At 41.5% G+C, this 21,414-nt stretch overlaps 1 protein-coding gene across 3 annotated transcripts in view; it reads left to right on the top strand.

Annotated features, from left to right (window-relative positions):
• The first annotated feature begins 4,433 nt into the window (after positions 1–4,433).
• LOC116395128 (helicase ARIP4-like) overlaps positions 4,434–21,414 on the top strand; it is a 53,194-nt gene continuing 36,213 nt past the window's right edge. For 2 of the 3 annotated variants that reach the window (XM_031868725.1, XM_031868723.1), the window contains exons 1-2: positions 4,434–4,588; positions 20,843–21,012. In XM_031868725.1, the coding sequence (XP_031724585.1) occupies positions 20,889–21,012 (124 nt within the window). In that variant the 5' untranslated portion in view covers positions 4,434–4,588; positions 20,843–20,888. Of the gene's footprint in view, positions 4,589–4,611; positions 4,986–20,842; positions 21,013–21,414 lie in introns of those variants that run through there. The other variant, XM_031868724.1, reaches the window with a different exon arrangement.

Genomic DNA, 21,414 nt, shown 5'->3' with positions numbered 1-21,414 from the left:
TCCCATAAGTGTAGTCTGAGCACACTAGTATATTGAAAAATGTATTCATATCCCGTGCTTGTGCAAATCCGTCAGGTAAGTATTTTGGAGAGGCTGATGACGAATCCGTTTTTAGTGAACTAAAACTGAAAAAGAATCTTATTAAGTATTTAGGTACTTAAGTGTTTTATTCTTAATTCAACCCTGGTTGTTTTAGTATTTTCTTCCATTCTTTTAGATTCTAAAATACATGTTGCTCTCCTGCCTTCTGGGTAGCCAATTAAATTAATACAGTACCAAAAATAACCCTTAAGATATCCACTAAAGTTGAATATTTTGTTACTATATTGCTACACAAACATTATAAATAAAAACATCATGTTTCAGGAGCCTGTTCTCTTCACTAAGTGGCCTGTTAATATCCCTCCCCCCATAGCCTGAAAGACATGCCTTAGGCTGCAAGCCACACACACACACCCTCTCATGAACGCGGAAAAAAGTTCAGTTTTCACACACCTCCCCTCCTCCCAGGGAGACACCCAGTGCCTCTACACAGCATGGGTCCCCCACTGGAGGACCGAGACGCTGTTGCATCCGGACCCAGGACCTAAAAACGATAGATAATTCGGGGTTATACATATTAAATTGAGAGTTTGGACTTCAACCGGCGCGTGTTATTCAGCCGTTACGGCCCTTGTTCAGCGGTGCATGAAACACATCAGGTGATGCCACTCAACCAGTCAAATATGGGTATTCTGACATGTTTCCTGAATCGAGCGAGGTTTACACACACGGGGGAGAGACGAGGAAATAGAAAGAAGAGCAGGAAAATTGCGCAAATAGAAGAAGATATCTCACATGACGCTCTCCAAAAAGAGAAAGGTGTTCAGAGAGAATAAAATGTATAAAGCAGGAATGAACAGACTCTATATGTTAATTCTTACCACAGGCAGTTAAAACTCATATGTTTGAGAAACCGTAACTATTGATAAAATCGGCAAATGAAGCGCAGTACGAGGCAATGCACAACTCTTTTGAGCAAAGTACCCACTCACATCTGAAATGAAGACACAGAAAATAAACCTAAGAGCCCATTATGATCGGAATCCTAACGCATTAGTTCACTGACCAACAATGATGTTAACAGAGAGAATAGAGCTGAAACAAGTGGTTTAATAACCACAGATAAACCTTCAGGTATCATCCTGGCATGCATAGCGATACACTGTAGATGACCCACACATACACACATACACACACACACACCCACATCCACACACAAACCCTCTCATGTACGCGCAATCAAGGCCACCTTTCAGACCCCTCACTGCGCCATCCTCTATGGGGACAATGGTTGACAGTAATTCACACACACACGCACACACACACGCACACCCTCATGTACGCGCAAACAAGGACACCTTTCAGACCCCTCCCCTCCCTGCTCCCTGCTCACAGTCTAGGGGAGACACCAGCCTGCTACAGCACGAGTAAATAAGTTTCAGTCACACAAACACCTCTCTCTCTACGCAACCCTACACACACACAAACAGTAAAACACGTTATACATTCGCTGCATGCGCAGAAAGCAGTTTTCAGATCATTATGCAAATTCGAAAAAAAATAAATAAATAAAAATAATAATAAAAATAAAAGTCATAAATCATAAAATGCACACTTCACGTGCACGCGCAATCTGGTGCACTTACATGCACATGCTAAAGTATACCTTCTATACTACTCAGACAGACAGACAGTTTTTTGTACTGAGTGTGTCAGACAGACAGACAGTTTTTTGTACTGAGTGTGTCAGACAGACAGACAGTTTTTTGCACTAAGTGAGTCAGACAGACAGACGGACACCTCTGTGGCATTTCATATTCTCGCGGACAGGACAGTGAAGCACCAACGACACCACCCCCTCCACCAGAGAACGATCACCACACCCTCCGAGCTTTAGAGTCCAGACTACAGAGTGGACTGACCGTGCTCCAGGAGCTTCAAAGAGAGATTTCTACTATTTTATTTCTATTTTATGTACTGGGTGAGTCAGACAGGAAGGAGAACATGAGGAACTCCATCGTCATTCTGCAGGACAAGGTTATACTACAAAAGAACATCCTGTTAGTAATTGGAATTATTATATTAATATTATCTAATGTCATGCATAAGTGTCATTCAAATACTAATGCTGCTCAATCGTTGACAGGAAGGAGAACGTGAGGAACTCCTGCTTTTGCAGATCTTGTAGCACACCCAGCCGTCCGAGGAGAGGGGATCTCTCTCTGAATTGCCTTTCCCGAGGTTTCTTCTCATTTTCCTGCATCGGGATTTTGGGGAGTTTTTCCTCGTTTTCTTAGAGAGCTTGGGCTGGGTCAAATGATTCAGTATATAATGTGATATTTAACACTGAACAATGAAAATAAACTTGAGTTTTAAATGAACTTTCAAGCTCTTTCCTCCATTATAGTCAAAGACACATGGTATACGAATAAATAATATTGACAGCAATGATCTTGAAAAAAATTATTATAAGTGAATCAGGATTTGTAGATAAAGGACACAGTGTTGTTTACTTTTCATCGAACATTTTAGGTCCGATTAAAAGTGTTTCAGCTGTATGTTCAAATAAAGGCAAAAAAAGCCCAAAAAAAAGTCATTCAAAGCAAAGGTATAAGGAGCTTTACATAATAATCATGATTAAAACATAATTATATATTTAAAAAAGTTCAGGAAATTAAAAGTATACAAAAAAACTACTCAAAAATAGAGTGAAATCAACAAACAAAATGGATAAGACACTATAGAGCAGGAAACCAATAAAACATGCAGTTAATGTAAATAAAAGGTGTATTTAAGAGGTTTTGAGGAATGATTTAAAATACTCAGCAAACCTCAGATCTTCAAGCAGGGAGCTCCAGAGCTGAGAGGCCCTGACAGCTGAGACCCTGGTCTACTGTGGTCTCGATCCAGGATTTAGGAGCAGCCAGAGAGTCCTGCCTCTGAGGCAACAGTGATAGTATGTAGAGGAGCAGCAATTCCCATTAGATGTTCAGAAAAATATAAAAATCAATCAACCCTAAAACTGACAATCAAAAAAGGCAAGATATGAGTAATGTGATCTTGTCTCTTTGAATTTGTAAAAAAAGGACTTCTCTATTTATTTATGTTGTCAGTTAGAAACTTCATTTAAACCTTACAATGCCTCCACATCTTTCCTGAATTATTGGTATTTTTCAACATTTGAAGCCAGCAGAGGACTGTAGGTAGTTTGCTGGCTAACTCTGTCTTTGTAGCTGTACTTTTAATTGGTGCTTAATGTGTTTCAACTCTGAAAGATGTGAAGAGACTCATTTTCAAAGCCATGGCTTTCATTGTTTGACGTCGGACAAAAAGAAGGCTTGTCCACGTTCCGTTGTACATGAAGTTGCTGGAGCACAACCATTGAGAGCTGTCAAATGATTGTGCCACAAACACCGAACACCTCCGTTCTTATTATGGAAAGCGGAGTCATTAAAATGTAAATCTGCAGGGCACTGTTATTTTGCCTTAAATTACAGGAGACAGGTTTTCCCAGTTCTTTATTCATCCAGTCTTTAAGTGTTACCACCTATAATTATATGTTCACTATAAAGATGTTGCTCTGAGCTTGTTGCCTCCTGTCCCTCATAACTGCACACAAGGCTGGATTTACCGAGAAGATCACATATCATATAGTTATTTGGATAATGAGTAAAACCAGGTCTTCTCACAAAATCAATCCACGTATAAGATTTAAGGACTCTGTTTTTAATTATTTGTCTTATTTTGAATTTGACCTCCTCTCTGTGTGGGCGGTTACAGACTGTGCTCCAATGATCAGTCTCACTTTCCTTTTTGTTTTGTTGAACTTGTTAGGTTGACGCGACTCATACACGTGATTGTCTATTCTTATGAGTAGGCAGGAATTGGTAACACGATGTTCTTTCCACCCGACTTGGACCTGAGCTGAGGCCAAATGAGCCAGAACAATGGAAACGCCTGTGTGTGGGTGTGCAGAGCGTTGGACTGGAAGCTGTACGAAATAATAAATGTATTTATTTCATTTTTTCTGTCAATAAAACAAGGAAAGTGGACAACCTCTCAGAAACAAGTCAAAACTATAAAATCAACAGTATGTGCACATTACCAAAAGCTATATAAAGCTTATCTTAAGCTTTTTTCTAGAATAACTGCTTCAGCTGTTGGTTGATCTTGGCCAAAAACTTGCTGGAAGACAACGTTGTCTATATTAGCTAGATATATAAAGCTATATTATTATAATAATAATTAAAAACAATATAATTAAAGAAGCTCTGTAAGTTATCAAACACTGATCGACTCACAACTTGCAGTGTTCCTGCAGCTTCTGTGCGTCAAGTAACCCCTAACATTCGGGATGCTCGTGCACTTCCGGAACTTTCGTAATGGTTTTCTTGTGCAGAGCGCATCAGCACCGACCCTCTTCTTCCAGCGAGAAACTGATGAATGAGTGGAAGCGGCCAAGCCCTGGCCTGCATCTCATTATTACTTCGGAAATAAAAGCTCTTTTTCACTCGGAGGGATTCACCGAAGAAACGGGGCACGCACGGTGAGACATACACACCGGGTTTTATGACCGCGTGACACCTCTGTTAAACCTCTTTTTTGTTGTTGTGCTATTAGCATTTTGCATGGCGTCAATTAGGCTGCAGACAATAGAGGAGCACGCCGCACTTGTTCCCCAACGGATCCTTGTGTCTGCAGCGCTGTTGCAGCCTCCTTCCGTGTTATGAAACGAGCGAGCACGCTGCTTTCTGTCTTTAAAAAAAGAAAAATTCATAGCAAGTCGTCCACGGAACGAGCCGTGACCGCGGCGGAGATTTAACCAGCGGGGCACACGAACAACCGACAACAGCATCTGCTAAAAATTAATGAGCGCCTAATATTCTTTGCAAAGGCAGTGTTACCTAACAGCCGGTTCGGCTATAAAGGGCAAACCAAAAAATGTAAGTTACTTATGTAAAGTGTTATATAAATTGAAGCTTAAACGTCAACTTAGGTGGTCTAGGGAAGTGTTTGTGCGAGGGGCAGACGTCTGGAGCTCAAGGGGTTGCGGAAGCCCCAAAGCAGGTCGGACGGGTTAAAGAGCAGACGGTGTGCCGCAGGGTGGTGTTTCGGTTTTTCATGCGACCCGGTTAACTGGAGACTTTCAGCCAAACGCGTCCGTGGTTGTCGTAATTACTACAGCTGTTGAAAATAGGAAGAAAACACATAGCTGTCCTGGTGAATGCCGCTGAATGGCCAGTTCCCTGTCTTCCCATCATATTTTTCCACACAATTATATTGGTTCGAATCATGTTAATATATTTATTTACTTTTTAAGGTGCTACAGAGTACTTCTACATGACGCTCGTTTACCCAAAACGGCTTCCAAAGACGATTTATGTGTATTTAGTAACTTCACTATTTCAAAGGAAAGGAAACTTGCTTCCTTCCTGTTTCAACACACATAAACAACAAGTTAAATCCGGTATGTTCTGACCATAGACTGTATATGAGAAGGTTTTGACGCTGTAATGAAAAACTAAACAATGCGGCGTTCACGAGGACAGCTACGTGTTCTCTTCCTGTTTTCAACAGCTGTCGTAACTACGACAACCACAGACGCGTTCGGCTGAAAGTCGCCAGTTAACCGGGTCGCATGATGCACCGACACACCCCTGTCTGCTAGCTAAGAGAAGTGTGCGTGTGTGTGTGTGTGTGTATGTGTGCGTGTGTGTGTGTGTGTGTGTGTTTTTGATCAGCTGACTAACGAATTACAAACATTTTTGGTTGAACTAGCTTCAATAAGATTGAAATGTACACAAGAGCTGTTGACTTAGGACTTGACTCAGACTTGGACTTAAAAGTATACTCCATTAATTTAGTATTGCACTCAGGTAAGACGCTATTAATTAAAAAGAAACAGCAAAAACAATGCAGCAGAACCAGAATCCATTTTTTTTTAAATTCCTCACGTTATTCTTTGTCAAAACATGGCACCTACATTTCCCACGATGCAGTGCAACCCCCAACGTTTTAGGCAGAGATATAGGTGTGTTATGCTAGTAGTGGCTAAAGTAGCTTCACACAGCTACAAGGAAGAGACAAGGAGCGGGCTGCAGAGGTCTGGTGGGCTCACTTTTAAACTCCACACCTCCAGATCTACAAAAAAAAAAAAATGTTCAGAACTGTCACTGAATGAAGTGATGTCCCATCATCCCCCTGGAACCCCAAAATGCTTTATTCAGCTTTTCACATAATCCCCAGAACCTGTACACAGGCTTTGATGTCTGAAATTGGTGGAGTTCCCCTTTTAAAAACAGACTTGTAGGGTGTTCAAACACTGAGCCGTGTAATTTAATTAAAGGGTAGTTCTGCCTATTTTCAACCCGGTGGCGTAGTGTCTTAGCTACGCAAAGTTCATTTTACAGTCTGTCATTTACGTTCCAACATGGTGGAGGCAAGCACACTCTCAGACTGAACCAGAAGAAATGTGCATGTTCATAATTGAACCAAGTTAACAAACTGACTTAGAGGAAGGCAAAGGTGTAACTAATAAGCTTAATTATGGCTGCATTCCATATGTGTGTGCCGGTACCACAGGGTTGGTATTGTGCATGCTGGGCCAGATTGCCTCTGTCTTCTCCCTCTGTGATGTACCCACTTTCCCTCTATGTACGTCAGTGAATTACATTTCCCAGAATGCCTTTTACAACCCCGGAGAAGGGTGTGAGCTCGTTATATACAGGAGGAGAGTGTGATGCTGAGAGCTGAAGAACCAGAGAGCTGAGAAAAGAGAGTTGTGCCCTTTAACACACGTCTTCTAGTCGTCAATTTGATGTTACTGTGGGTGTCGGAATATGTGAGTAAAATAGCAGCTCCAGACAGAGGCCCTTGTTTGATTTTGAGGGACCTGCAACAAAAATATACAGTATGTTGTAGACTTGAAACTTTAGATAAATTGTCCTGCTGCATATGAAACACATCATCTGTTGTCTTTGGCCATGTTATCTTCTAAAAGTCCATTTGGTGTGTTTTCCTTGAACTACTGGCAGTGATTTGGTAAAGCTGTATCACATATTGTAGCTCTCACTGTTGCCTTACAAGTCCTTTTTTGGAGGGAGTTTTTTTAACGCTGACCAGGCATTTTGGTTCCAAGTCACAAAGTGTATCAGGTTGATCGACCTGAGGCGGAAAGATTGTGTTCTAATAGTCTGAATCTCTGGCTCTTCTGTCTGCCTCCACTGTCAGTCAGACTGACCTTGGATCAGGTATCCAGAGAACTACTTTAGCCAGACGCAACTCTTTCTTTTTCTTTTTGATCATTCTTTCAGGCAAGCTCTTACAGAACAAATGATGTTGCATGAGGTTTAGAATGTGTTTATCGTCTGTGTGCTTTCTTTAGTGAAGGTCCGTCTGTCTTTGAACAATCTGGACCGCAGTACGTGGTTGTCAAAGATTTGTGTTTTTTGTGAACCCAGACTCGTGATGGAGATATGTGTTGATGTGAAGGTCACAGTGCACGTTTGCTTACATCAGAGTGTCCGGAATGCTTTGAACTTGAGGTACGTTAGACTTGTTGAAAACACCGCTCACACATGAGTCTAATTTGCTCGTTTGAACGCCAGCCAAGGTTCGGTTGTTGGATTTTGGTCCTGTTTAGACCCATATTTTCTGTTTTTAATCCTGAAAGTATGATGATCCCATAGGGCGCCTCTTTGCTACTCGTTTCATCCTTTCATCACTCCTTCAATGTGTTCCTGCTACCGAGCTCAACCGCCCGCTGAGTACCAGAACAGAGCGTTCAGAACAGCCAAGGAGTGATGGGGCTGCTGCCAGCCTCCTTGACTGTTATATTAATGGCAGATAAGATGTCATCTATAAGAGGGGAGGAACTGCACAGCTTGACAGCATGGCTGGTAATGTCGATCAGACTGCTGTGTGATGGACAAAAGTTGCAAATATTAGTTCAGCCTTATCAAACAGCAGGCTGCCACAACAAATTGGCGGTTTGCAGATATTCCGCACAGAACTTACACACGGACCCTCGCGTACTTGCAGACATGGAAAGTAGAGCCTAACTTCAGCTCAAGTAGAGGACAACAGTTAGTTCTGACATTTCAGCAAAGAAAGACTTTTCTGCAGATGCTTTACTTGGCAATCTGTCAGTCCGATTTTCGTTTTTTTCTAAATGGTTGGCTTTAATTCAGCTTGTTGCAAACCAAAAACCTTTTCGAAAAACACTTCGAAAAATGTGGCAAAGTAGAACACGTCGGCCCTGTGTTGAAAAGGCAATGTCTTATTTTGATTAAATAAATACTCCTATTAGAAACAAACCAGTGAACATATCATAAAAGATTAGCCTTGTGTGGTCGCTGCATCTTCATTTAAGAAATATAAATGATTTCACACAATTTTGTACACAAGGATTACAACACGGTTGTAAAAAGTCTAGACAATATTTTAAATCTCATGTTGCAATGAATATATTGGGGGGGGAAAACTGAAAATATGTGCAAAAAATGTCTCTCAAAGACATAGCAAATAAATGTGATTTAATATTCAAGATCATAACGTTAAGTATGAACAAGCGAGTGCATGTATCTCTCTGAGCCGTACTGCCGATGAGGACGGAACGGGAGCTTCTGGAACTCGCTGAACACTACGACAGTGGGGGTGGGACGGAAACACCGGCGTCTGTTTGACCTACACTCCTTGTAAAACGGCACAGAGTCGTTCATATTCTGCTCATATTCATACGAGACTGAAACATGACAGCGGGGAATGTTGATGTGAGCAGAGATTTAGGTTCCACCGTCCTCCTTTTGGCCACACAGTCTAAATCAGTGGAGCACAAAGGGAGGGAGGAATGTAGGCCGACTGAGTCTGACCTCAGCTGCTTCTCATGTTTTAGTCATTCGTAAAAAAAAAAACCTTATGTAGGGAGTGATGGACGGCTGTGTGTCTGACCTGCTAACACTTCACTAGTTTGCATACTGTAACTCTTAAATCTTTAATGGCGGAGGGATGTGTAGGCACGGTCAGCAACAAGTTGTCATCCAGAGAGGCGGGGAATTTTGGGTAAGGGAGAGATGTTGTCCTTTGATGGTTTAATTGATGAATCCATCGGTTGGTTTTCAGCGTCAACAGATCAGCCTTCTTTTGACTGAAGTAGAGGTAGTTTTTCAACTGTTGTATGCTTGTGAGTGTTTGTATTGTTCAAGGCATTTGTACGTCTTGACGGCACTCACAGATGAGCGTCACACCCCAAGGCTCCGTGTGGGCTGTCAGCTGTAGTGAGGTAAATGACAGAGCATATGGTTGCCTTTTCTTTTGCCTCACAACTGTTTTTTCCTTTCATAGAAAGATTCTACCAAGCCTGTGTTGTGGAAAATCCCCCCGTAATGCTGATGAGCTCCCTTCAGGGCCTCATCCTGCGGGGAATGCCGAAACTTTTAATGATTTAACATCTTTCTCAAGACGCGAGCGCTCGTGAGTCATTCTCCGAGAGTCGAGTGTTTTTATTGATGCGTGCAAGCTTGTTTAGATTTTTCTGATTTGTATTCAAGGTCCTTCTGAGAAGAGAGCGTGTGTGTCTTTCTCTGGGCCTTCACGGACCTGTTTGTTCTTGTCCTTCTATCTTTGTGAGGGCCAATAGAGTTGTAACTTGGGAGGATATATTTTCTTCTATTTAAGAATAACATAGGGTTATGGTGTGTGCATTACTTTTAACTATTTCTATGTCTTATTCCTTCCAGTTTGGTACGGCAAATGGCTGTCAATACTACAATACCCATGAGCCTCAGCCAGTGTTGCTATGGACACAAAGCCAGTCAGATATACCGTTCAAATGTCATTTACTGCTAACAAGTATTTTTAATGTTGATTGTTTTCCTGATTTGTCATGAAATGTAAAAATTGAAAAGTCAAAAAATGCCCATTACATTTGGCCCAAGGTGATGTCATCACATTACCTGTTTCATCTGACCACCAGTCCAAAAGAGATTAAATTCACTCATGTGAGAAGCTGGAGCTGCAGGCATTTTGGCATTTTTGTGTGAAAAAAAAATGACTGAAACGATTAATTGATTATCAGAATAGATGCCGATTCCTTTTCTGTTGACTGACAAATCGATTAACTGACCAATTTAGTTAGAACACACTTCGAGGGGGTTTGGGTTTTGTAGTTTTAGGTCAGGGTCAGTTGCAAGTCAGTGACGGTCCTCTCAAATATAGAAGGACTATGTTTTTAGATCTGGTTTGTGTGGGTTCTTGACCCGACTGTGTAACTTGAGTATTTGAGATTCCTGGAGACCCGACCTGTCTTTGCTGTGTGTGTGTGTGTGTGTGTGTGTGTGTGTGTGTGTGTGTGTGTGTATGTGTGTCTGTCTGGATTGCAGCAGTTGTTAGTGTTTATGTTTCATGTGTTGATGAGTAACCTCCGATAACAGTTTCTCTCCTCTTACATGGGTAGAACAGATGCATCTGTTATTGTTGACATTAGTCATTTGTTGACCAGTATCTGTGGCTACACCTCGCGCTCCTCGGTTATCTTGTTTATCTTCATCTGGGTCCCATCTAAATTACAGAGCTCTTGTTTGTGAGCGAGTGTCATGTGTGTCCCAGTTCAAAAGTAACGTTGTGTTGTGTTGTTTGAGGGTCACACGTGTGAAAGCTGAGAGGCGCGACACGAGCCTCCACAGAACATGCACCACAAAGGTGTTCATGTCGTAATTAACTGTGAACTCGTTTGTCATGTCAAATATCCATGGTCAAACTTTATCCTCTTTGTACGATCTCTGTAAAGAAAGGAATCCAATATTTGGAAAAACAAATGAGTAATTAGGAAACTTGCTTCTCACTTGAGTAGCTCAGATAACTGCTGAGTCGTAGCTATTTAACTCTGCAGACTTTGTTTTCGGCCCTTTTTAATGATTAAGCTGAGAGGTCAGAAAGGTACAAAAACACGATTTCAGTAATGAGGGAGCTAACAGTTTGGCAACTGTAGGTTTTGCATGGTAAGACTTAAATATTTGAATATAACGTGTGTAATAGAACGACTGTGTTTGATAATTATTTTCATTATCGATTAATATGCAGTTTGCCACTAATCGGCTTTCATTTCTGGACTATGTAAAAGATGTGAAAGTTTATAAAGAGGAAGTAGCGACGGATCGTTTGATGCCTTAAAATGACTCTTGTCTAATGAAACAGTCAGCTCAGATGTAAACAAACACCTTAATTAAACTCGACTGCAGACCTAAATGTTCTGTCACATTTTTGCTTATTTTGGTTCAGCAATCCGTACTTTTGTCACAATTTATTCTCCACCATACATTTGATGAACAATCTGTCCTCCACACTTGTTTTTGCCTGTTGGAACTCATTCCTTTTTAGATGTTTAGTGTGTCTGATAAGCCTCAGAGGAGGTAAAAGTTGGAAGAGATAGATGGAAACTCTAAGATTGGATTTCTGATAAATATTTTCTGGCTTGCCCACAGGGTTTTAAAAAAAGAATCTTGACGGTGGAAGGAAATTGATTCATGTTGTGAAAAATGATGGCTGGAGTCCATGAATCAGAATCAAAGATACAATTGATCGAAGTTCTCACTAACTTTTTTTCCGACCACAAACTTTGAGTTTTTAACCATCAGGAGAAAGATGACAAACTCATGTTGTCAATTTCATGTTTCAATTATCTTACTGAACTCTTCAGTGTCAGTGCAGTGGTCTTGTTCTCGGTGTCAAACTGTTTGTTTTGTACACAGGCAGAATAAGGTGAGGTTCAGGCGGGTTGAGCAGAGAAAACCCTTCCCCTCCAGTGTCCACATGTGAACCATAAACAAACCCGGTGAACCCTCTGAACCCTCCTGATTGGCTGGAAAGCAGCCAGCAGCATCCAATTAGAGATCATCTTTGCACGACTTCTGTTCCCTCCCTTGCTGCCTCTCGGCCCCTCCCAGTTCAACTACATGGACTCAGGAGCTATTGATTAAGTGTGTGGGCTCCTGCATTACTCAAAGGCTGATTATCCTCATTTGATGCTGCTCAGACATCAGAACAAAAAACAAGTGTTTTGACTTTGTCTATAAGAATTTAGAAGAACTGAATTGGTGTCTCTGCTGTCTGACTTCCAAGAGCTCCACAACAAGAGGTGTGATCACTGAAGGGTGAGGTTTCCTCCTTTTCTTCTGCTTTTCTTTGTTAAACTGTGCTCTGATGCTGCAGGCCAAAAGCAGCAGAGGTGGGCAGGGATTAGATATGACACCGTGGTGGGATTAGCCCGAGGCTTTACCTGTGTAAAAATATTCTGTGAAGCGAGTCGGTGCAGGTCAGCATTGTTCACAGATTCAGGTCACTAATTTGTGTGAGACCTCGAGTCCAAAGTGGTAATCCTGAATACACTCGAATGCATTGGTATTTACAAGTTCAAAGACAGAACAAGAAAAACTGTTTGTGTATCTGAGCCCACATTACTGTCAGCAGGCTGCGGGTAGGAAAGACAATATGAAAACACGTTTCTGTCAACTGAAGCTAAAGCAACACAGTGTGGCACTAACAATAAGTCAACTAGTCAAATAATTAGTCGATCAACAACAGCTTTGATGGTTACTTAGATAGTCTTTTATCAAGTAACATGAGTAACACTGTGTCCCACTTACATAGTACACACATGTTTTTAATATGTTGTGTATTCACACCTTAAAAGTGATAGACTTTAAAACAGTGTGCATCCTAAATACGGCTTGTTTTTGAGCGTGCTGTTGATGGAAACTATTCGCCCACAATGCAGTGCACTGAGAAATGGAGGAGCTGCTCACACCTGGAAGACATCAAAAATACATGGTGGGTGGTGGTGAAAGGAAAATAATACAATGAAGGGGACATATGCCTCATATGCTTCATATGCCTCATACATGTGCCTCAACATTTGGGTATAAGGAGAGCAGACCAACCCACAAACTGTGAGTTAACACAACCCAGAGTGTTTCTTTGGGGACTGCTTGGAAAACTTTCAACAAGCATTTGAGATTTGGCTCCCCTTCCTCTGTCAGACACAGGCCTTTTAGTCCACGGCTATTGCAAGAATAATATAGTACAAATATAGTACAAAAAAATATGCAAAGGTGTACTATATTTTTCTTGCAAGCCAATCAAAACAGACTGGTGACGGTATTAGAATTTATTTTTTTTTCAACATAAAAGCATGAAAACATGTAGTAGAAAGAAGTATGATCGTGAAAATGGGAATGAGTTTTTGGAAAGCTACTGCCGGATAAACTTCACAAAGAGGCATCCAAATGTTTTTCTAAGTTGCACCTTGACCGACACCCGACGTCACTTTAATTATTCTTCTGAAACAGTTTATTATAAAAGTAATATGTAGAATATACTTCATGGATCTGATATGTTATATGGATTTGAGACACAGTCTCTCTACTTCTTCCTTTGGAGTTTGAACACACTTAGTATTGTGTAATTCTGTCACACAAGTGAGGGGATGTGATTCTAAGTCTGTAAGCCAGTCAAGTATAAAAGCGAGGTGTTATACAATATCTGTTTTCAGAGACACAAATTGAAGCGTTGTTGTTCTTGCAAATGACAGTTGACATCGGTGTAGTCACTTCATCATCAGACTGTACGTGAGTTCATCAAAGGAGGAGACCGATCTGTTGTGAATGGTTATAAATTGAAAGAAAATATCTCTGTGTAAAGCTAAATGAATCTACAAAAATGTTCGTTTTTATAAACACATGGCAGTGTTGACACGTCCAGCAGTGGTTATTTCATCCTTCTGATGTTAGGGTGCGTGCCTTCATGAGTAAGTGTGCACCTCCGTGTCTGTCCACAGCTACTCTCGCATTCTGCTGCAGCAAACTGCATAATATTTTGGGTGGCCAGCTATCGACGCATGCTCAAGGACCTCTTGTGGTTGTGGTGACTCACACTTTCTCAAAACAGCTTATATTGCCTGTTTAATACTGCCTGCTGAGTCCTCACTCACTGCTCCTCACCGACCTTCGGCCGGTAGGGGCTGCTAGTGATGTATTATCTTGGGTTTTCAAAACATGAGAGAGCAGTCATTTCCGAAAACTAAGGTAATTAAGGGAAATTAGTTTGTTTTCGGCCGAGGATAAGGAGCAAAGGAATGAATTATGTCATCAAAGGTCGTAGAGGTACTAACGTGTGTGGGAAGTTGGAAAAAAAAAAGAAACTATGTGGTGGTTTTCCAGCCGACTTTCAAGCTCTGAAATAGAGGGAGGGAGGAGTGTAGAAATTACAGTGTGTGTGTGTGTGTGTGTGTACACAATGTCCTTACAGCCTGGCATACATCTTGTACAACTTTTGTTCTCGTAAACTGAACAGTGGCATTATTAGCCAGATCTTATGTAAGGCAGCTTATGCAAGCAGGTGCCTTCTCACTGCCCTCCTCCTTTATCATTCTCTCTCTCTCTCTCTTACTCGCTCTCTTTAAGAAGGTAAAGAAGTGTTTGTGTTTGTTTGTGGGTGCATATATGAAGTATTTCATCGATTTAAATCCTAAGTAGGACACACTTCTGTGTAATAATGGTGTTATCAACCTAAATCACAAACTAGGGTCTGTTCGTCCACCACATTGAGTCAAAACTAGTGCAGTTTCCTCTTTATGGGCGTGGCCGTTAGGAGCATGTGACCGTTTGGAATGGACTGAATGCTTGGCTGCATGTATTGCTGCTTGCAGCGTAGTCTGGAGCCGTAAAGGCCAGCTGCGGACGACATGCTCGACTCCGCAGAGCCGTGAAGCCCCGCTGTTGCACAACGCGCTGTTCGGTTGTTTATTCAAAGTTTATTCATATTGAACGTGTCGCGTGTCCTAATTGTCCCCAGCAATACACCCACTTAGTGTGAAGTAGATCGCATAGACGCTTCTCAAGATATGCGAAGAACACAAACGCATACGTATGTACGCAACAACACATACGTATGTTCCTCGCTTTATAGTTAGTTGTGTGTAAACTAAAGACAACAAAACAACATTTAAACAGTATTGAATGTATGACAAAAATTTAAAAAAGCGATTTTGTGGCTGTTTTCTGGGAAGAACCTCTGTCACATTGACTATGATATTTAACATTAAGGTCAGAGTTTAAAAAAGCATCACACATCAGTCTGGGCTCCCTCCACAGTCTCCCTGTGGCTACTGGTGCTAGAAGGACTATGGAGCTCAGAATGTGCTGGGACCCGTCTGCCTCCAGGATGCAGTGAAACACCTCAAGAACTGTCTCCATAGCTCACAGAGGGACCTCAAAGTACCCATCATTAGTCTAGTGCAGATTTAGCCAACTGATTACTGAAAGTGCAAAATAGACATAAAACCTATAAACAAGTCTGAAATCAACATTTCACTAAGATATGGACGAGAAGTTGAAACAATTAGTTGATCAATAGAAAATGAATCTGTAGTTTGTCATTATTAATTTGGTTGCTTATTGAAGACATCTCGAGCGCTGGCATTTGTACTATTTTTGGGGATATTTCAAAGACCAAACAATCAGTAAATGACAGAGTAACTGATAATGGAAATAATCAAGAAATTTGTACAAAAAATGCTGCAAATATTACATCTCTATAAAAGAAATCCTCAAATTGTACCATTTGTAGCTTCAGTAGTTGTGATTTGTGTCCGTGTGGCTTGACATATTCAGAGTGGTAGGTTCCTCATTTTGGGAGGAGATTCCACATGTAGCTGATCTCCTGCTGGGTCAGGCTACAGTGTTGTCCTATTTTCTACTAGAGAATTTGAGGCTATCTTGTCCCCTCCCCCCTTTGGTCATGGGGATGTTTTTAGGACACCAGACAGACCAGACCGCTCCCCCTCCCCCGTGCCTCTCCATACTCCTCCCCCTCCCACATCTCCTCCTGTCTTTGTCCATCTCCCCTATCATCCTTCATGCCTCCCTCTTTTTATTTGTACCCCCCCTACTTTTTATATTTTGCACTCATCAGCATCCCGTTTCCATATTCACTGAATTTAAATTGCTTCTCACTCTGTCTGGCCCAGCCCAAAGAAATGCTGTAGTCCATAATGCAATGTTGGCTGAATCAGATGTCCGTGGAACACCTCCGTGGCCCGCTGTGTGAGGTTATCCAAGGTAAGATGGTGTAGGCTGTAAAACACAGATGGTTTCTTCTTTTTTCAATAGAGCTTGAATGTTATTGTAAGTTTGTGGGAGCTGCTTTCGGATGAATGGAGATTTCTTTGAAAGTGTTGTCCATTCTTCCCCCAGTGTTGCAGTTTTTTTTGTTGTACAGACCGTCAACAATGTCGCCCGACAGTATTACTGAACTCGTGACTACATTTTACATGAAATGCGTGCATTCACCAGCTATTTTCCCCGCATTACAATCCAGCAAATACACGCATCTTTTCCTGTGAATCACTTATGCGAGTGTAGGCAATTTAATTTCCACTTTGTAGAGGTGGACCCTGCCAGTGACAATGACAACTACTCAAGGCAATTACAGAATGCAAATACATCGAATAACTGCCACTGAAAAAATGCTGACCAAGAAAAATGGGATTTGGTTTAATGAAAACCTGAAGGATTATGAGCTGTGAGTCATATTGAAATATGTTTGACTAATAAGCCATTTTTTTCCAAACTTGACAGCACAGATTTAACATTAGCCTGGTTGTTAATTAAAATGGCTGTAATAACACCTAAATGCTCCTCTGGTGTCATTTGACTTTTTCACGTGAAAACTGTCTTGTTCAATGCCAAAACCACAGAATTCGCCGACGATGCACCCTGTGGAGGTTGTCAGATCAGTGCAGAGCAGAAAGCAACTTATTGCGACGTTTATAGGTTTGTAAGCTCCTTAGTTAGCTTTTATGGACACAACGTGTCAAACACCTGCACAGAACAGTGTAATGCAATCCATTGCAACATCCCTGCAGTAAATCCTACCTTTGTGAAGCCTCATTTTGGAACTATGTCAAGGATTTACACGCACTTCGGTGGTCATAAATTGGGGCTGTATTTTGTGGCGAATGGGTTTTTATTGCATTTCAACGTGTTCGTATAATTTTTCACACCAGTGGACATCTTTCATAAAACTGAGTCAATACAGAGCCTTGAGAAACGCTGCACGTAACCTCCACAAAGTTATTGCAGGCCCGTAGCACGGGATTGTGTTATAGTGGTCATGCGTCATGTCCGCCTCCAGGTCGTCTCAGGTAAGAAGAAAGAGAAACGAGAGTCTAACCTTCATGCTGCTCCAACATGGAGCTGCTTAGAGTAGCTCACATATACTGTATGTTACGCAACTGTTAATTTACAGCCCTGAAGGCCTGACATGAACTGAGTTGGCCTGCATTCCACTGGTGTATAAAGTTACATAAAATCTGATGGCGATAAATGAAGCGTTTTTTTTGGCTGGTCGTGACTTCCAAGTAATGTAAGCTAATAACACGCTGTACGGTGTGTCTGCGGGAGTTTCATGAGAATGTTTTCTGTACATTTTTAAAGGTACAGTTACAATAGTTCCATCTGCTTCGGTACCAGTCATGTTTTTAGCAGTGACCTCTTGATGACAGGTTCTCCATGTCGGTAACAAGATAGTTACTCTGTTGGGCTTTGAATGGCAGCCTTATACATAGCTGCACAAACAGTATGTTCACAAGTAACGGCCGCACATAACAGCCCCCGAGCCAACGCCTGCAGCCAACACCTGGCGTTTAATACTGCATAAGAATTTCACTGATCCAAGAACTGTATGTGCTTGTTCCCAATTCACTGGAGTGCACTTTTCCCAACAGCGTGTTCTGTGGTTGATAACGTAATAATAGTGTCTGATGCATGGGGTCTTTGTGAGGAATCGGCAATTAGACGGGAACCCTGAGTGCTCAGTTTGTGATATTATGTGCAGGCCTACATGATGACTGGCCGTTTTACCAACTTATGTGAAGACCAAAAAACAACAGCAATTAAAGGACCTCTTGCAGTCATGTAATTAACTGGCTTCCAGAAAATAACAGCATTTGTTATTTATTAAAAGAACATAAACTTATATTTGGTATTGTTGAGGGATATAGTGCCACAAAAAAGGTTCTTGGGAGGAGGTTATGTAGGATGTTTGGATCGCACAGAGCAACTGAAACCACAGGTCACATCCTGTCATACAGACAGTAAATATTGCTTTCTTCTACAGGAACTGTGTGTAGGATTTAGTTGCATCTAGTGCTGAGGTGGCAGATTGCAACCAACTATACACCCTCTCAGCTCACCCCTCCCCTTTCCAGGTGTTTTGCAGAACGACAGAGGCCTTTCAGGTAATGTAAAAACGTGAAAGGCCCTATCTAGAGCCAGTGTTTGGTTTATTCGTTTAGGGCTACTGTACGATATGGCGGTTCTACAGTATATAAGGACAACATAGTTATGAATATTATATTCCATTTCCGCCAAAGTATCCCCCACACTGTTCCTTAAACTGAAGGTGTTTTATTACCTTATTCCAGGGTAGGAAACAATGAAGAATAAAATTAGACTTAATGAGAGCATGATGACTTTGCTCTCCAGCTTGCTGCGATCATGTGACATACGCTACAGCCATAAGCAAAGCTCAAAGCAGCTCAGATAACAACACACAGAGGGAGAGGGACTTCATTCTCACAGGTAGACATTACTCCACTTATCTTTACATAACTAATGGTCGAGATGCTATATTGTGCTCTGAATAACAAATGGAGAACCTTTTAAATAGTTTATGTGATCTTATATACATCTCTATACCTGGCTATGTTTTGTGAAACCAGAACATCAGAGCAAAAGTGAGTTCACCAGGAGTCTTGGTCATAGTGTTGTAAAACCGCCCCGTCTGGCCAATAAGTCAACTTGGCCGGAGCTACGTGTTGTGTAATCTGCTGAGTAACGTTATGCAAGGTGAGCTGGCAGGTGATCAGAGTAAACCTTGCTATGATGCTGAGTGGGAGCACACATCACTCAAAGCCTTTGTTTTTAAGCCAAGTGAGACAACTAAGGCGATAATTCTTGTTTACGGTGGTAAATGTAGGCCAAGAACGTGTTTCACCATAACTCGGCAGGTTTTGTGATTTAGACATTTTGTCTCCTTCGAGAAAATGCATCGAGAGAGTCGTGTTTTCTAAATGGCTCAGAATTTCTTTAATGTTGAGTGACATTACATTTTTGTGTTCCGTTGTACAAGATAATGATTATGATTCTTGTTGTACCTGACAGAATAGTGCTATAAAACTAAAAAAAAGGAAGAAAAGAAAAAGGTTTTTACCGGATCACAGCTGATAGTGAAGGGCATGGCAGGAGTCTGTGGTTTCAGATTATGACTGTCTCACTCTGGCACACAGAAAAAGACTGGGAGTAATGTGAATGTAATTGCCCTGCTGCTGAGAGATGGTGCTTTAAAAGCATCCCAGGAACTCTTGAGCGCTCTCTCACTGTGTGTCTCTCTCTGTGGTTCATTTCCCTCTTTCCGTCGGCTCCTCAGCTCTGTCTTTCATCTGCAGGTTGTGATCTTTATGTCTCTCACAAATTACCTTTTTATATGCTCCTGATCTGCCTTTTAGTAAATTCAAAACCTTGGAGGTTAACTAAAAGAATCTGCAACAACATTTCCCCAGGAGAATGCACACATTATATAAATATGAGAATAGACTCAAATACTCAATTTTGAAGTCACTTAAAATGTCCTAAAATGACAGAATTCCCGACAGAACAGACACGCGCTGCATTTTGCAGAATTGAGACTTTTGCAATTTACTTTTTGATGTTTGGTCCACATGTCAATGAAGCTTTGGGTGCAGGTTAAGGCACTTGTGCGGTGTGGCAGCTGTTCAGTATTTCTATAATTAAAAATGAGAAGTATATATAGACAGAAAAGTAAAAGCTGTAGACTGAACCACCTCTTGTATTTTGGGGAAACTTAAAAGTACTTCAACAATGTTTACCCTGTATGAATACATGTTGGATTGGGACATTAAGGCAAGAGGAATTCTTAATCCTACAAATTCAATTCCAATAGCGGGTCACTTGTTATTTATCCGAACATATAATTAGTGATGGCACAAAGGAAGGAGGGGCGGGTGTACTTGTCTTTCTTTCACTACAGTTCCGAAAAATAATTTCAACCACCCTGAAGTCAGTCGTTAAAAATTCGAAAGGTTATCCTTTTACTTTGTTATTGTCATCTACAGTGGTATAAAACGCACAGTTCAAATTAATCGGGAATAAATTATTGGATTTTTATTAAAATATTTCCTTTGACCTAAAGGTTTAGCGCTGTTAGCACCGTTAGCTTTGAGCCGCCGTTGACATGTTGAGAGCTGTTGAGAGGCAATGACAATGCTCCCAATGTCGGATTTAGTCGTTAGCTTCATATTTAGCCATGCAGGCTGCTAACGTTAGCTCCCCTATTGCCAAGTATCTGTCTCACACACTTTATAAAAGAGTGTGTTCAACCACAGGTGTGTCGTACTTACGTGACTTTTTAACTTTATCTCTGCATAGACTCAGTTGTGCTCAGTGGTGTCTGCCACAAGGGTTGTGGTGTATGTTGGTAATTGTGTACTTTTTTACTTTGTGCTGCTAGTTTCAGATTATGCAAAATCACCCTGTGGTACTGTATCGAGGGCTTTGGAGTGAGGATAAAGCGGCAAAACGTTCTTCTCACGAGAAAAGCCGAAAACCGTCAGAGGAGGAAGTCACTTACTGAACATCAAAAACACATTTCTTTTGTCTGTGTGTGTGTATATATCTGTGTACTTGCTCATCTATTCATCCACACCTGTACCTTTTTTTTGTTTCAGGTGTGTAGTGCGGCCATGCTGAGGTAGCAGCAGCCTGCAGGTCAGGATGTCCGCTGAAGAAGAGGAGCGTCTGAATGGGAGGAAGAGGGCGAGAGAGATCGGCCACGTCACTGATGAAGACGAAGACAACGACAGAGATGATGATGAGGAGGAGGATGAGTGGATACCTGGTGAGTCGGAATGCTCCAAGTACTAAAACACAAAGGATTATGGGTAAGAAGAGAGAGGTTGACGACTGACGAGCACGGTGAAACTAATGGAGGACTGGCCATAGCTTTGCTACAATTCTTTCATTGTTTGCGTCTACTTTTTTAAAGACATAGAGCGGTTGGAACAAACTGCACCAGCGGCTGTACCGTCCACATGTGTGACCAGACGAGCTCTCCACACTCTCCACATCAGCCTTTGACCTTCTGTCCTCCCTCAGGAAACAGACTCCTCTAAACTCCCTCGTCTCCTCTCAATTCTTCTGTTTCCAATATTTGTTACATAACCCAATGAATCATCATTGGTTCTATTAGACGCTGAGTTTGTGTGTGTGTGCGTGTGTGTGTGTGTGTGTGTGTGTGTGT

The sequence above is a fragment of the Anarrhichthys ocellatus genome, unplaced genomic scaffold (assembly GCF_004355925.1).
Source record: "Anarrhichthys ocellatus isolate YVR2014 unplaced genomic scaffold, GSC_Weel_1.0 scaffold44, whole genome shotgun sequence".
Classification (NCBI taxonomy): domain Eukaryota; kingdom Metazoa; phylum Chordata; class Actinopteri; order Perciformes; family Anarhichadidae; genus Anarrhichthys; species Anarrhichthys ocellatus.
Note: the sequence above shows the minus strand (reverse complement) of the source record. Positions and strands in the feature narration are given on the sequence as shown.